Here is a 17,977-nt window from a genome sequence, read left to right as displayed (position 1 = left end):
CCCTGGATATGGCACTCCTCAGCCGAGTCTAGGATTCTTGTTAGGGGACCAAGGACGTCCAGAAGACAGTCCTGGCAACCTTTAAATGATTTCTCTTGGATCACGACCGAGTTTAAATATAAATTTAATAAGTTCTGGGGCAAGATTAGGAGTTTGACATGTCTTGTCTTCGATGGTGGGTCTTGAGCATTCTGCTCTAAGAATATTTCTGATGTCTCTAGGACCTTCAGTGCTCATAGCGGTACACATTTCAATATTATTAAGTTTCTTAATTCGTATGCCCCTCAAATCAGGTACTCCATTTGAAATATCCCCTTGAGATGGAAGTGGTCTTTTGTTGGGGATGACCTGGCCAAGGGTCTCCAACATACATGATCTCGTTTCCTTTTGGAGCATTAATCTGAAGCTCTCATTATCAAAGGTAGGGAAGGATGCACTGGCTTGCTTAGAGTCAGAGTCAGACATATCTTACCCTTTTTTTGTTGTTGTTTTTTTATACAGAAATGGCCTTTAAGAAAAAATATATAAATCAGAGAAAAAGGGCTTGTTTATATGCCCTATGTATTCTTTATATGCTCTATGTATTTTATTGTAAGTATTAATATTGTATAGATAGATTAAGATATTAAACTCTCTTTTTCTTTCTTTTTTTTTTAAAAATGGGCATAAAAAACGAGTCAAATATAAGTTAAATATGAGCTCCGGTGAAAGAAACAAGGAGAAAAGTCATTTTGACAACAGCTTCACAGTAAACTGTCGACCGCGAGCTGTTTGTCATGGGGATGCATCAAAGCAATCCCCCAGGCCCGAGACCAGATGCGGTATTGGAGGAAAGACCCTAGGCAGCCCTTGCGCGTTACGCGCCTGCTGCCAGGGTACTTTCCTCTGAATCGGCCTGCGTCGTGTAGGGATTGCATTGGGGAAAGAAGGGTCCCTTTCCCGATGCCGAGCCGAAAACGGATAGCGGCTTAATGAGGCCAGAGGGCTCCTCAAGCGTATGATCGCGTTGAAAGGAGAAAATCACGGGCATCGCTTATCTCCATGAAGAGGAGTCTAGCTGTGAATGAAGCTTAACTCCAAACGTAAGTGTAAAAGGAAACTCACCTGAAACTCAGGACCTGTAAGAATCGCGTCATGTTAGAAAAAAACATTAAATAAAGGGAATATAAAGGGGATCTCCATAAATTGGAGACCGGTAAGGGAAAATGATAAGGCAAGGAGGGGGGTTAGCCTGCAAAAGATACATAAAGTATGAAATCTAATACAGAATCATAGAAATAAATGATTTAAAACATCAGATTAAAAATCAGGCAAGAGCTAGTAGAGGAGTTACTTATCTGCTCAGAGCCGCATTTAAAAGAGGCAGATTGTTGTCATGCCATATCATTTACCTTGTTTGAATGTTCTCTTTGGAACCCTTTTATTGAAACATATGCGGCTGCTTGGAGACTGCAATAAAAGACATTGCATAATGTAGCCTGTGTTATTGTAATGAAATTGAAAAGTACTGCAAACATCTGCACCACTGCTATAGGGGATGGCAGTAGATCTAATTAAGTGTGCCAAAAAGCATCTAGTTTAATTTAGTGTTCATCATTGATGATCAGAATCTCAGTTTCGTCACAGTTTAGTAGAGGCCATTAAGGTTCATCCAGTGTTTGAATGCCATAGGTAGTCTGATTGTTTAACAAAAAGGGAGTTGTTACTTAGTTCAGCTAGGAATTGGCTGTGTTCTGAATGGATCAGACAGTTATGTTCCTTGTCACTGATCAAATGGATTAGGGGACGCATGTATAGATTGAAGAGAAGAGGTGTCAGAGCTGAGCCCTGTGGAACTCAACACTCTACAGTAATGGGCTCAGAGGAGTACTGATCATTTTGATTTGTTGTCTCCCCTCACAAAATAAGCATTTTAACCAGACCTATGGATCCAGCACTTTTTTCTTGATTTCCATAACAGATCCTGCTCCTTCTAATGAAGGATGCTTGTTTGAGAATTGAATAGCAGGTTTATTTTATTGATCATAGTTTTGTAGCTGTTAGTGTGTATCAACTTCGAGAAATGGAAACTTGGAATTGGGCTGATGCTTAGCTGGATAGGAGTAAATCCAGATAGTTTATTTAGTATGGAGAGAACAATTGCTTGTTTTATTGCATCAGTGTCATAGCTTTTTTGCAAGGACATATTAAAGAGGAAGAATATCACCTGGATTCAGTATGTTATTTTATTAACTTGGAAGCTTTGATCACATCTTTTCTTGAAAGATGAAACTTTATTTTTGAAGTCCTCAGGTGGAAATGGGAAGGGTTTGGCATAAAGGTTGAGTTTTGAACATCTGGGGTATTCTTTCAGAAGAAAGTGGCTAAAGAGTCGCTTAGACCTTGGGGAGAGGAAGCTAGACTTTTTTAATTCAGGGTTTCATAATGTAAGCTCTTTATAAGTCTCTCAAAACTCCATGTTAGAATGTTGTTCTGGCGGCTGTGCTTTCAGTGAAGAGTGTGGTGAGATGGGTGTGCTAGCGTGGTGTTCTACCAACATAATAAATTCTTCATATAGATTCACACTCACCTTGATGCCACAGTATCCACTGCCAACATATCATAAAGGTAAGTAGATGTTTAATTAAGAAAATCTACTCTTCGCTATGTAACAATTCCAGAGCAAGAAATTAGCACATGGCCAAGAGTAGAGTGAAATAAAGCTTCCTTTCTCCAGCAGTTAAAATTGTGCAATTTCAACTGGGGAATAGATGTCCTTTGAAAAAAAAAAGAAGATGTTTTAAAAATAAATTCACAATTGTTTCTCACCTGTGCCTAATTAAACTGCCTGGCTGGTACCAAGTTGAACAGGTTCACATTACAACAATCAATCAATCAATCAATCAATCAATCAATCAATCAATCAGTTATTTGTAAAGCAAGCTACTTACCCGTGAGGGTCCCAATGTTCTGGGGGAGGGGGTGCTGCTACTGCTCGAAGAGCCAGGTCCTGAGGAGTCTTCTGAAGGCGAGTAGGTCTTGGGTCTGCCGTAGGTGGGTGGGGAGGGTGTTCCAGGTTTTGGCGGCGAGGTAGGAGAAAGATCTTTCGCTGGAGGTCGTTTGTTGGATGCGGGGGACAGCGGCGAGGGCGAGGCTGGCGGACCGGAGCTGGCAGGTGTGGGTGTAGAAGCTGAGTCTGCTGTTCAGGTAGACTGGTCCTTTTGTTTTGTTTACGTGTAACACATAACCTGATTTGTAATTTGCTCCTTTCTGAGTGTAAAATGTTATACAAAATACCCATGTCAAGGTATATGGGAAGCATGGTCAAAGAAATCTATATGGCTACGCTCTCACAACACCTTTGCCAGGAAGACTCCACAGATGTAAACCAAAGTTCTATTTAACGTGATGATGTGTCACCCCTTAGCAAAGTAGGCAGAGCTGAAGACTTATAGGCTGATTGAGAGCAGAGTGGTGATAAAGAATCCTAAAAAAAGCAGATACCTCATCAGCAATATAATGGCCCTTTTCAATATTGCCCAAGTGATAGAAATTCTGCAAAGAGATGCTGGATGAGTTAACTTTCATGAACATGAAAGTGTGGTGTTCCTGTTATTTTGAGGGAAAAGAACATGTTGGGGTAACCAGTCCACATGATTGATGGTGGACATTCTACCATCATGTGACAAATGGATTTTCCACCACAGATTTTATCTCTAAAGCTGCTTCTCTGATTGCAGATACTTCTATTTTAGTGGAGAAACTGACGCTGCTCTTGAGGAATACTAAACTTGGCAGATTTACTACTATTGCCTTGGCAAAAATCCCATTCCATTTGCAGAAAATCTGCTTCCTCCTCTCTAGAACCAAATCTTATACTAAAGGACATGCTGTTGGGTGCAAACACCATAAACACAGTCCAAACCTAATGCATACAGATGCCAGACATTATATGAAAAAATAGGTCTTTGGGCCAATTACAATTATAGCAGTCTAAGAGAAAAAAATATATTCTGAGGGCAATGTGTTCTTAGTGTCGCAATGGATGGAGAGGATGTGAGTCCTCACCAAGTAATAACGTCACAATACTTTATCAGGTTCAGTTAGGTCTCGGTGATTTAAACCTGAGATCAACCTGTTGTAGCTGTACCACAGAGCAAGTAGGCTTAAATTAGGAGAAATGTGTAAAGCATTTTACCAGTACCCAAACAGTTAAGAAGTTAAAAACACAACACACTAAAAAGCCCCCTCCAATTTATAAAAAATAGAGTAAACTTTAATGAACAAATAGATGTTAAAAGGACCAAATTCAGATGTAGAAAACCGGCGGTATGATTTTTAGGAGTTTTAAGTCAAAATAGCACTTAAAGCGCAAAACCCCAATCACAGCTATCTAGTCATGCTAGACTGGGTCCAAGTCAGAAGTTAAGGCTTACTGCGAGTTCAATACAGGGACCAGGGTTGTCCCAGTGGAAAGTTTACCTTGTGACTTAAAAGATTTTTTGAAGAAATGTCTTCTTAGACTGGTCGCCTGGAGGCTGACTGCAGGCTGGATCCGAAGGACGGCTTAATGGCGGCAGCCTGGTGCAGTGCAAGTCTTTGGTGGGAGCCTTGGCTCCAGTGAGAAACTTGCATTGGTTGTTGTTGATGGTGGGAAAGCTCCGATGGGCAAAGTCCAAAATTTGTGCCCAGATAGGTCTCGTTCGCGGTCGCATGCTGTCCAGCATTTACCTCAATGAAGCCTCTCTACATTCGGACTTAGAAACTTTTCTATGAGTTCAAATCCATTCAGTGGAGGAAGTCTGCAAGTTTGAGTCTGACCAATGGTTTAACTTCCGCGACTACGGTTTCAGGGTCAGTACCAGTGTCCGCTGATTCTCTGGAGGAAAAGTTCCAGAAAGGGTTCTCAGGTTGTATAGTCAGAGGAGTACACTTAAACACCAGCCAAGGATATAGGACCTTGAGGGCACCATTTTGGGGTTAGGACTGACTCTCCCAGAAGCCACCAGCAGGGTTCAGTACAAATCCAGTTAGAGCTGGTCAGCTGGGCTATTGGAAAGGAGGGTTCTTGTAGCTTTTGTGGCCCTGTATCTTAACATGAGGTCAGCTAGTTAACCCTGCCCCTTGGAGTCCACTTCTTTGTCTTAAGTGCAAGTGGGAGCAGGTTGAGCCCTTGGCATCACTCTCCACAGGTTCAACCACAGATGCACTCTTCTGTCTTTCACAGGCCCATATGGTTTCTGTAAATGTTATCCAGGGATTCCACATGTATGCCTGGCACCAGCTTGTGGGTGGGGGAAACTCCCTGACCATTAGTGAAAAATTTCCTAGGGGCAACCCTATTCACTTTTACATCACTTCTTGCTGGTTTGGCCCAAAACCTTCCCACAGTACACAGCGCTGTCAAAATCCAACACTGCAGGACCTTTATTCTCCTGGGAAGAGCTTTGAACATGCCCCTGAGGTTTGTCTAGGGAAATGAGAAACTCCCCTTGCAAACCAATTCCAAAACAGATTTTCCACCCATTGGAATTGGTGCCATTCTGATCAGCTGGACAATGGAAAGGGCAGGCCTAGGTATGGGTTCCTATGCCTGTGACAGGGGATGCCTGTTTGAAGCTTGTGCAGTTGGTGGGCACATCCGGCAGGCCATCCTGTCAGGCTTAAATCACACCACTTCCCATTGAAGGCCTTTTTGTTCCCTTTTCTGGGAGCCATTCACACCTGCTTGCATGGGGCTAGCAGGCTGCTAGATGACAGTCGGGGATTAAGACTGAAAAGGCTACCAGAGACTTTAGTCAAAAAAAGTGTGACTTTCTAAAGTCACTATTCCTGAAATAGCTGACAAAATTCTAATTTGGCATTAAGTTGGATTTTGTTTAATTATAAAAATGCGTGTTGAAGTATTTTATTAGCTAGTGTCAATTTGAAGTTATCTTTGTTAAGTGTAATAAATTAATCCAATGTTTTCTATGGCACAGTCAGCTTTGCTACAGTATAATGGGGGTTTGGGGCCTTTTTCATTGTCGGACATGTAAAAACATTAAATACATATATCCTGCTTTTAAATACTATGCACCCTGCATTAGGGTTGGTAAGGCACACTTTAGAGGTGGCTAGTTATTTTTGAAAATGAAGCATTAAGCCTGTTAAAAGTGCCATTTTAACAGAACAAAATTATAGCTTGAAAACTGCCCATCTAGGCTGCTGTGGCATGCCTCGAGACATGTTTCCATGGTTACTTTAGTGATGGCTGAGATCAAAACAAATTAGGAACATATAAAATAATAATGCAGACCTGAAAAGAGTACACAAAATTGCATGCTTGCACCATTGGTTACAAAAATATATATTTTTTATTTTTCTTATTTTATAAACTGGTCATATTTTTCTATGGTTTAAGAACAAAAGAAAAAACACAAGAGAAATACATTGGAGGTAATGACAACCTCTATGCTAAAAAATGCATAATGTTTGCACACATAAATACTTCAATCGTTCTACAACAGAGGATACAGTGATTTGTATTGTATTCTATCTGAAATTAATTGAACATTCTCAAAGTCATATAGAAATTGATGGTTAATATTGTAATGAAATCAAATTGATCTTGGGCATGGCTCTTGTACAATTTAAATCCTACACGCGTTTCAGCTTGGAGCCTTCATCAGGACGCCATGTACATATATCAATTGAAACCTCTATATCTCATATTGGGTACTTGAACCTCTGGGTACTTCAACTACAAGTAATTTTACGGCTCTTCGGTTCCTACATAAGGTTCTTAGATGGATGTCTGGTGAGTTGAACGAGGTTTGAATATTAACCTTTGCGATGTCCAAAGCATTCTGTCTGTATATCTTATCGGCAAACCCAATCTATGCACTGTTACAGGTTACTGTAGTCTCAAAAACGTCACTGTCCGTTACAGCAATAATAGAGATTGATGCCCCATCTACAGCGATGACCGCTATGCAGTTGCGACAAAAAAATGTGTTGTGTTAATTCCGACAATTCCACAACAACACTCCGATATATGTGAAGATGATAACAGCTGCTTTATATTTAAACCATGTTCGCGACTAGAATGTCCAACGATGTGGATTCTGGTGCACAAAAACTGCCGCTAGATTATGGCCCCGAAGTTGAAACGTCTTGCCTGGTGGACGCCATCCGTTGGAATGCTGACCGTGATGGCACAATAAGTGCTGCAGTCCATTAGTTGCATTTAACGTACAGGCCGTGGGTACTCTTAGTACTGTATACTAGGGACTTATGTGTACGTTAAATGAGCCAATCAGGATTTTAACCAATTTGACAAGTTTTTTAGGGTAAGTCTTTTTATTATGTTGTGTTGTTGCTGTTCTGATGCGATATTGTGCTGTGGTGTTCTGCTTTCTTGTATTATTTTTATTTTCGGCCACTGTGTTGTGCTTTTGCGCTATTCAGATGTGTTGTGTGTCTATATTTGTGACTTGTTATTGTATTGTTGTACTTTATACTGTTGTTAGTGTTGTGGTTTTGCGCTTCCTGTATTGTGCTGTTGAAGTTTATTTTGCACCTAATTATGCTGTTTTTTGTGATGTGTTGTTGTTCAACTGTGCTGTTGTGTGGTGTTTTCTTCTTTGGTGCTGTGCTGTTGGTATGAGAAAAAAACACAGTTAGAAACTGAGTTATGGTTCCGGCTTAAGCATGACAAATCTCTGAAATTCATTATTTTGTGGTTCATGATGCACCCCATATGCATGTGCCACCCCTTGCTCTGTGTATGATATCTCACAACATACCATCACTGATGACATGACAACTCACATCATTGATGAAATCACCACTGACATCATGTAAGGTTTCTCACTAACGTTATGCTCAAGATCCAGTAAAAGTTATGTTCTTTTCTATTTTTCACCATCCCCACCAGTGACCAGCAATCCTAAAACACTACAGTGAGTGGTAGAAATCTGGAAACGTAAATAGGAAAAGTGAAAAAAGACACAACTCTCCACTCTGCCTTATCACTTCTGAGGTCAAAGTTGCAATGCTTACGACCCTATAATAATTACACCAATAAATAACAGGTCAAGGATGCAATGCTTATGACCTCGCAATGTTAAAAACCAACTAGTTACACAACATAGAAGCACAGTCATTAAATAACAGCACATCCATAACCCAATATTGTATAGTATTTTCATAGTCCCCTCCTTCATAGCGTTAAACGTAATGTAATATTTAGTCTGACCTGTAATATCATTTATGGCAGTTGTATTTGCATCTGTCATATCAAGAGTTTGGTCATGAGCTTTGCATGCAGTGTGTGAGATATTGTTTGCAAAGATGTTGTGCGAGTTATGGTTTTTGGAGCTCATCTTAACTGGTTAATTGCAGTATTTTTTTAGTTTTAATTTGTAACCATAATTAACCTCTAAGTATCGGTTATTAAGAACATTTGAGAGTTTTTTTTAACATACGTGTTAGGGCCATGCCCTCAGCAAGGCAATGTGCCCAGATCACAGAGGGTGATCATCTCACTCTGTGCATGAACTTCGAAAACCACAGAGAGTTCAGTCCCCTTTCTTATATATGTTTAATCTTTACAATGTGAAATGTTTGTGGACCCCGGTGTGGTGGTTGCAAGCTCTCACGGGCTTGTGGCCCATTGTTGGACCTCTCACAGGGTTCATGGACCCGCACTGGTTATCTACATCACACTGATAAGTTGCAAAGAAAAGAAAAAACAGGTGATTGATGTTTCTGCATTAAATTGAGGAGCTGGATGTACTATTAATCAGCATCCCGAGTGCTGACACTGCCTGGTGAATACTGATCTTGTTCCCCCAGGAGCAGCTGTGTAACTGCATTCATGTTTAACTGTAATAAAGATACTTATGTTTGCTTATGTATATTTTCACCACACAGGTTGTAATAATGAGAGACTACCATCATGACAATGTGGTTGATATGTACAACAGTTACCTTGTTTGTGATGAACTTTGGGTAGTGATGGAATTTCTGGAAGGTGGAGCCCTGACGGATATAGTAACCCACACAAGGTATGTGTGCATCGCATAATCCAATATTGTTAACCATGTCAAACATGTATCCTTCTGCCTGTGTTAAGCAACACATTGATTAATTGTGCCTTGACTTATGCTGATAATTCTGAAAAAAAAACAACTAAGAGGAAGGCATTATTACGTACTGCCTAATGTGCTGCCTACTGTACGTGTCAATGATATTGCAATCACTCAGGAGGTGCCCTAGTAAAATACAAGGCCAAAGTTGATGGAATTCCGAGGTTACTTGCAATATCTTTTTCAAACATAGACATGTTCAGGCGTGGGCAAAGTGGGCAAGTAACTGATAAAGTGAGTGGGACAATCGTGCTTTCTACCACAATAACCTTACTCATCAAGGACAGTTTATTTTTCTAATTTGACACAGTTGATCATGTTTAGCAGATCCTTAGCGCCACCTCTACTAAGTGTAAACATTTGGACAGAGTGACGCAAACCATGCCGAACACTTGCAAGTGCATTTATCAGTGGGATAGCAAGGGGGTGGGGTGGTTCGCCCCAGGCAGCACGAGTTTTGGGGGCGGTGGACCCAACCCCCTTGCTCTTAGCTGCGACTGCGGGACGGCAAATGAAGGGACAGCCGCCATCCCTCCTACTCCTCGCTCTCACCTGTGGCTGTCGCGGGGAGGCCAATATCCAGACCGCCATGGGTGGTAAAAGGTCTAGCTACACCACTTGCATTTACGTTCCTGTGCAAAAGGTATTTTGTGCTGGAAATATGTAATTTTCTCAGCACAAAAAACACTTTGCACCACTTTGTGTCAACAGAGCAGTACTTTGGTGGACTAGTGCAAGCACCCATAATTTTTAATGCAAAGCCCACTCTGCTATTAAGTCCAGGCTGGGCTTTGCATCAAAACATAAAGCTTACTTGAAGAAGGATCAAATATGGAGTAATGTTTTCATTTCTGCAAACGTTACACAAATTGCATTCATTCTACACGGTACAGCACATATATAATGCGTGATATGCTTAATAATTTATCTAGCCATAGAATTGCATACTAGAAGGGTATGCTGCCAGTAGAAATCCTGTGCCAGACAGCACATTCACCTTTGCACCTTGGAGCAAACGTTATCCATGGTGGTAGATAGCCTGTTATTGGGCCAGCACTGGGGTAGTGAGCTGCAGCAGGCTATTTAAATAACTATGGCTCTTCACTGCTTTCTCTCTCTTGAGCAACTGCGTGCAGCCACTGTGGTTGCTGTAGTGCATTGTACTAAAAATTAAATCTGCCCTTTTGCGGTCATTTTAGCTTGTCCAGCCTTAACCCTTGCACTACCAGGCAGTTGGTGGCAATTAAATTGAACCATATTTTTTCTGTATCATTTCCCTCTCCATATATCACTTCACCTTTTGTACCTTGACATCTCTCTTAACCTTTCTCACTATCTAAATTTCTTTATATAACTTCACCCTCTTTCTCTCTTTCCCACCTCTCTCTACCTCACCTGTGTCTACCTTACCTCTCTATCAAATTACTGAATATAGCTCACTCAACTTCATCTCTCTCATGACCTTAATCTTGTTTCTTTCATTCTCTGTCTATATCTATATGTATCACTCTCAATGCCCTCCCCGTACCTCAGATCTCTACCTCATCCCTTCGTTTGTACCTCAGTACACTTTTTTCATATGACCCGCCCGTAACTCTCCTCCTTCTTCTTCACTTTTCACACACCCTCATCTCTATCTGTACCTCACCTAACAACTATTCACCTTATCTCCCTCTACCTCTCATCCATTTCTTTACCACACCACCACTCCCTCATCTGTGTCTCTTATTTCCCCCTCTACTATGCATCTCCCTCGCTACCTCACCTCTATATACCCCACATTTCTCTCTCACTACCTAACTTCTCAAATTACCTCATCAATAGTTTACTATCTCTCTTCTCCACCTCCTCTATCTCTCGTTTTCTTACCTTTCTTTCACCTTTCTATATAGTGTACTCCTTTCTGGCCACCACTATTTTGCTACCGCTGCCCCTTGTTTTCTATGATCAACGCTTCTGCCTCACTCACTTTCTCTGTTTTATATAAAAACCCAAATGTCTCAGTCTCTCTACACCTTCTCCATTTTTACTCACCTCTCCACCTCAACATTCTGTCTCAACATTTCTCATCATCACTGTGTACCTCTGTATAAACCTCAGGTTGCTTTCTCTCAAGTCAACTTCCTCTTTTCGCTTCATACCACATTTCTCTTTCTACCCTTTAACCCTCTCTCTACCATTCACTCTTCTCCACTACTCTTTATCCGACCCCTTTTATTATTTTGCTCTCTCTCTATCTGTATCTCTTTTTTTTCTGTTGTCTCTCTGTCTACATCTACCTCTCGTTGCCCTCACCTCTCTCAAATTCACCTCTTTTTCCACAATACCTCTCTTTCTACCTCTCCCCTTGGAGTACTGTACTCCTCTTCCTCTCCCTAAATGTCCTTCTCCCTTCCACTGTCTCTTCATCGCTATTGTTTTCCTATCTACATCTATCTCCCTATATTTTCTTCTGGCTACCTCACCTTTATCTATTTACTTTGCTTCTCTCCCTACCACAAATATGTTTCTACATCATCTTTACCTCTACTGCTTCGCCTCTACTTCATGTCTCTTGTTATACTGTTCTCTGTCTATCTCTTGGACTCAACCCTGTCCCATTTCTCTTACTCAGCAGTGTCACAGTTAACGGTCTAGCAAGAGAAGTGCACACCCATAAAGAGGAAAAGAGGCATAGGGCAGGGGGGGAGAAATCAATAGAAAGTAGTTAGTTGTAAACCTCTGGAATGGTGAAAATTCTCAAAGTAGGGCTTTGATTTTCACTGTTGTAACAAGAACGCTAGTAGTGAATGAGGATATATTTGTGACTATAAACATTTGGCGAACTAAAGCTACAATTTCAAATAATTTGTGCACATTTCTTACTTTAATACTAATCAGTAGTCCACTAAACATCTACCAATTCCCCGATAGCACTGTTTTCCTACAACATGGGTAACATAATTTTAGTATTGTTTGGCATCACTCAGGGCTTAAATGAGCCGAAAAGAGGTAATACATTCAAAGTTGCTTCAAACAGGAGTCTCCAAAATATCTAATAGCTGGGACCCTCAATCCTTCAGATGTCACTGTGTTAAATACAGTAGAGGGCATTGTTATCCTCTTAATATATGGCCATTCCATCAACCTCCTGCCCTATTAGTTCTTTGGTGTCTTGCTCCCTCTAAGCAACAATCATATAATGTATAATAAAGGTGGAATCTGTAGTGTATTTTGGCACATCACTGGGTGCTCGACAGTTGGTTGCATGTGAGTACGTTGAAAATACACTTTTGTGGGGGGGTGGGTAACATGAATTCCTCTGTATTGAACCCCTGCAGTTTAATATACAAACGTTTTAAATAAACAACACATCACTAGATTTTCAGGAAAGAACACTTATAAGAAAGGGGTCTGTGAAAACCGTAGTTTTATTACATGTTTTAAGTAGCATTTAAATGTTCTGCTTCAGTGCCTGCTTTTCACAGAGGTGCTGGTTCTGGCCGCAGAACAACATGATACAAACAACTGTTGCAATAGTGTAGTTATGTCATCATTTTTACTTCAAGTGATTCGTGATCTCACAACTAGACTGTAATAAATAAAATAGGGAGTGAGCTTTAATACTGGGGTTTTTGAATTCCGTGTATTAAAAAACAACAACTGGCAGTAAGACTCTGGTCTATGTAGATTATTGGCGGCTGTTGAATTCGCTATTGCTACTCCGTATTAATACCAATTGAATGAAATGGTGGTAAGTAACTACAGTTGTAATTATCCACAATGTTAAAATCAATCCTGGTGAAACACACTGAATTTTCAGTGGCTTAACAACACTACACAAACTACTCCTCCATCACATAACACACGTTCACGTATTACTATCTAGTTATGTCTTAAAACTAGCTGCGAACCAATATTATGTGGGTGGTATTTTCTAATCCTGTCTAGTTGAATCACATTTTGCTGTGGTGATTACTAGTGGGGATACTAGTGGTAGGTACTGCAATTGCAGTCAACTGTAATTTTGGCACTAATGGCAAACAAAGAAGGGTTTGATCGGTAATGTTCCCACATGTGTGCTGTATGCCCAACTTGGACAGCACTACTACTTACAAAGCTAGCTACTTTGGGAAGTTTGTTTACAGCTTCTTTTAAAGCAGGAGAATGTAACTGAAAACAAAGGAGTACATAAAAGGGTACTCCATTAGTACTACTTGCTATACTCCTAAATGCTTTTGTGCATCAAATTCATAGAGTTTTTGGTAATGTCTTAAGCTCCATGTTAGATTAACCCTGGGTAGCTTGGCACAAAAAGCAGTCAGTCTTAACTTAGAGGCAATGTGTTAAGTATTTATGCAACACACAAACAGTGATAAAGTGAAAACACCACACAAGCAAAACCCCAAACCAATTTAGGAAAATAGAGAGTATTTTATTAAATTAGTTGACATCATATTTACAAAAATCCAATAAGTAGAACTGGAGTTGTGAATTTATAAAGATTTCACTAAAAATAGCATAACAATGCATAAAGCTTCAACTATGGATATCTGGGTGCGCTGGACCAGGTTAAAGTCACAAGTTCAGACTGACCCCAATGAAGCGCAGGTCAGCTACAGTCACCAGGTAAGGCCTGCCAAAGTTTCACCTTCTTAAGTTTGCGGTGGAGGCGGCCGTCCGGATCAGGGAGAGTGTTGAGCGAGGATGCCAGAGTAGTATGTAAAGGAGGCCAGGTGTCGCTGATATGCATTGCTTGAGCTTCTTCTTGGTTGTCCCCCGAGCAGTCGATTGTGTAGCGCGAAGGGTCAGGCTGACAATGCTAGAATTGTGGTGCGAGCAACAAGGTCTTGCTGAGAATGGTCCTGTTCACGGTTACATAGAACTCAAAAGGTTCAATATAGCTCTCTGAGCCACACCAAGGGTCCAGGAACTTAGGGGCACCACTCACTTGGAGGCCAGAAACTCACTACAGGTGGGTCCACGTGTTGGTGCATGAAGTTGGGCAGCTTTTTATTCCCTTGAGGCTCAGATTAAGAGGCCAGCAGACTAGCCCTTGGACTCACTCCAGTAGCCCTAGGTTCAAGATAAAGTTGCAAGTTATGTTCTTCTTCCCTGGGCAAAAGGTCAGAAAGGCAGGAATTCAGCGAGGAAACAGAAAGTCAGCAGTCCAGCAGAGTGGCAGTCCTTTCAGCAGCATAGCAGTCCTTCATCCTGGCAGAGTATCCACAGGTCCAGAGGTGTACTAAAGAGAAGTGTCTTAGGATCCCTTTTTATACCCTGGTGCCTAGATCTGGAATGTGAGAAAAGCTTCTAGACTGTGGCTTTGAATTGCATGGTTTCCTGCCTTCCATGTCCTGGCTCCAAGTTTCCTGTAGTGACAATGTTGGGTTGTTAGCACCTTTGTGTGACGTTCAGAACACAGGCTATTTAGTTGCAGGCAGGGCTATGCTCAGCTCTGTCCACCCATCCTGGCATAGCTAATCCTGCATGTGTGACAGCCTGGGTGGATTCACAAAGTTAAACCATCAGTTACACCCAGTCATGTGCCCCAAGGCAGGCTACAGGCACAAAATAGCTAAGGGCAGGAAGATGCCAACTTTCTAAATGCAAAAAGAACAATTGATGGACAGAATGTAGAACAATGTCATATATTCAGTCCAGTACAGAGATCTGGCCCTAAATCCATCATTTTTTTGCTCAGCATGCCATCCCAGTTTGAACCCAGCCATATGAAAATCAGTCTTGACCCTGTGCCTCATGGGAACAGTTCAGCCCGAACTGCCAAACCAGGTCCTCCCTGGACTGGAAACAAGCATCTTAGGACCGGTTTCGGGGTTTCACCCCTCATCAGCCAGGATAGCTTGACTCCAGTGGCAATTTTAAGACTGTAATGAAAATTCCGACTTTACCATTAAAGAGGGTTTATCATTACAATTTCATGGATACCAAACATTATATATCGACTTGCTCCCAATTGGAAATTGCAGCTTATTAAATGTAAAAAGAAATGCCCAATGTTATCCTATAGGAGAGGTAGGCCTCACAGTAATGAAAAGCAAATGTAGGGGGTTTTCACTGCCAGGACATGTAAAACCTACAATTTCATGCCCAACCTTTTAATTGCACAGCACCCTGCCATGTGGGCTACCTAGGGCCTACCGTAGGGGTGACTTATATGTAATAAAAGGGGAGTTTAAGAATTGACAAGTAGGTTAACTTGGCAGGTTAAAATAGCAGTTTAAACTCCACATACCGGCTCTGCAGTGGCAGGCCTGCAACATGGTTATAGACTACTGTGGCAGACCTGAGGCATGGTTAATGGCTAATGAAGTGGGTGGCACAATCGGTGCTTTATGCCCACTAGTAGCATTTAATTCTCAGGCCCTCTGCACAAATAGTGCACTTTACTAGAGACTTATATGTAAATGTAATATTCCAATTGTGGACTACCCAATGTTTCCATGTTTTTTGAGTACAGAGCATATGTACTTAAGCATTGGTTATCAGTGATTAAGTGCCCAGAATCCTAACGCCAGCAAAAATGAAGTCAGAAAAACAGGAGGTCAGAAGGAAAAAAGTCAGCGGAAAACACACCAATGATGCCAGGTCTAACAGTTAGGCTCCAGTTTCTGTGGTATGCGGACTCTCACCTCTCCAGGAGACACTGTTGGTGCGCTGCCACCATCACTGTTTGGTCCTGCGGGTAGCCTTGCCTTTAGCTTCAGCTCCCTCATGGTTTTTTTTTTTTTTTGTGTGTAACTTTTTATTATATAAAGCAAAAAGAAACAACACAACAAACATACAATCAAGGCAATACAGCAATAATACAGTCAGTAGGCCTATGCTCAAGGAGGACGGGAGAATTATGACATCAGGAGAAAAGATTTTTTGAATACAGATGAGGGGAGGGTGCCAAAGGTAGAATTGCATATGAACAGCACAATATACCACAGCTAGAAGGAATGTAGGTCAGGGCGACTGGGAAGGACTAGGAATCGCAGTGAGTGGGGGCGTACAGATATCTCCACGGTATGAGTTCCACTGGTTCCAAATCTTCCCCCATTTTTTGGGTCTGCCTCTTGTCATATACACTGTCTTCTCTCTGAACATGCACCAGTCCAGACTCTCCTTCCAAGCAGTCACTGTAGGCGGCCTCGAGGACCCCCACAACTGTGCAATATCCCTCTTTGCGACCATATTGGCAAGAGTCACCCACCGAAGCTGCGACACGTCATAATCATTCGGACCCCACACATTCAATAAACATTGTCGGGCTTCCGGCATCATCACAACACCCGTTACTTCACCCATCACCTCATGTATACGTTTCCAAAATCTCACCACCTCAGGGCATTCCCATATGATATGGAGATAGGTGCCAAGGAGACCACACCCACGCCTACACATGCCATTCGTGGAGTAGCCCATGTGGATCAGACGGGGACCGGTGACATAGATTCTGTGGAGGATCTTGAGTTGGACCAGACGGAGGCGGGCCGGAATCGCCACCTCCCTGGGAGAAGAGATCGGGGACTGCCAGTCCTCATCATCCAATTCCATACCGTCAGCAATCCAAGCTTCACGAAGGCGATCAAGCAGACTCGATCGGTCATTAATCATTTTCTTATAGAACAATGAGATAGTACTGTCTGGCACATAACCGTCTAGTACACGATCTTCGAGGGGGGAGGATTCCGGAATATCACTACCCACTGGCAACACCGAGTGCAGAGCATGGCGTACCTGGACATAACAAAATGTTTCCCTGTCACTCAGCTTATACTCTACTTACAGATCCGAGAAGGTCTTCACATCTCCTTTAACCCAGAGATCACGCACTTTACTAATACCGATCGTGTCCCATTTATCAAATCCCTTCGTCTTCCATAGGCCACCCAACTTCGCAGAGGCATAGAGCGGAGTTGCACCAGTTAGTTTATCACTCCAGCCCATAGCCGCCGTTGCGCTATGCCATACCCGCACGGCTATAGCGGTAGGTCCCAAGAGTTGTGAACTCGAGGGTCCCGAATAAAGCGTCCTGTAGTAATCACCACCCGGGAGCAGCCACTTATCCATTTCAAATGCTGGATTCAACGCCGGGCCATACATCCCGTGGTTGATGGCAGCAAGGTGGGAGGCCCAATAATACCTACGAATATCCGGGAGCGCTATACCGCCATCATACCAGGGAAGTGTCAGTTTTGGAAGAGCAATGCGTGAACGTCCGTCCCATATTAATTGCCTCTGCAACGATTCTACTTCCCGAAAATATTTCAACGGGATGACATCAAAACTATTCTGAAGTGCGTATAGGAACCGGGGTAAGGACATCATTTTAAAAAGGGCCGCACGCTCTAGGGGAGATAGCGGTAATTTACGCCAACGCGCTACATCGGAGCGCAACCTTTGAAGTGGGGGGGAGTAAATTGCCTTCATAGGGAACCGCCTGATCCAACGAGATAAACACACCCAAGTACTTAAAGCCAGACTGCGACAACTGGATGGGACAGTCCCGCGGCAAACGAGGGACATCACCCACGAGTACATAAATGTAGGATTTTGACCAATTAATGGTAAGGCCCGAGTTCTTCCCGAAGGAGTTAAGTACGTCAAACAATACGTTGAGCGATTTTTGGGGAGATGTAAGGTACAATAAAATATCATCCGCGTATAAGGAAATGCGATCTTCAAATTCCGGCGTCCAGCGTATACCCTTCATCGAAGGTTCCCACCGTAGCCAAGTGGCGAGTGGCTCCAACGCCAAAGCAAAGAGGAGCGTGGACAACGGACAACCCTGCTGCGTGCCCCTCCCAAGAGTAAAAGGCACGAAGACATGGTCATTAACCACCACCTGTGCCAGAGGCGTTTCATACAGGAGTTTGACC

The 17,977-nt window shown here is 42.2% G+C and overlaps 1 protein-coding gene across 1 annotated transcript in view; it reads left to right on the top strand.

Moving 5' to 3' along the window:
* PAK5 (p21 (RAC1) activated kinase 5) overlaps nt 1-17,977 on the top strand; it is an 807,900-nt gene that overhangs the window by 665,849 nt on the left and 124,074 nt on the right. The window contains exon 5 of the mRNA XM_078649528.1: nt 8,896-9,029. Within this exon, the coding sequence (XP_078505654.1) occupies nt 8,896-9,029 (134 nt within the window). The remainder of the gene's footprint in view (nt 1-8,895; nt 9,030-17,977) is intronic.

The sequence above is a fragment of the Lissotriton helveticus genome, chromosome 6 (assembly GCF_964261635.1).
Source record: "Lissotriton helveticus chromosome 6, aLisHel1.1, whole genome shotgun sequence".
NCBI classification, from domain to species: Eukaryota; Metazoa; Chordata; class Amphibia; order Caudata; family Salamandridae; genus Lissotriton; species Lissotriton helveticus.
This window is presented reverse-complemented; position numbering and strand designations above follow the sequence as displayed.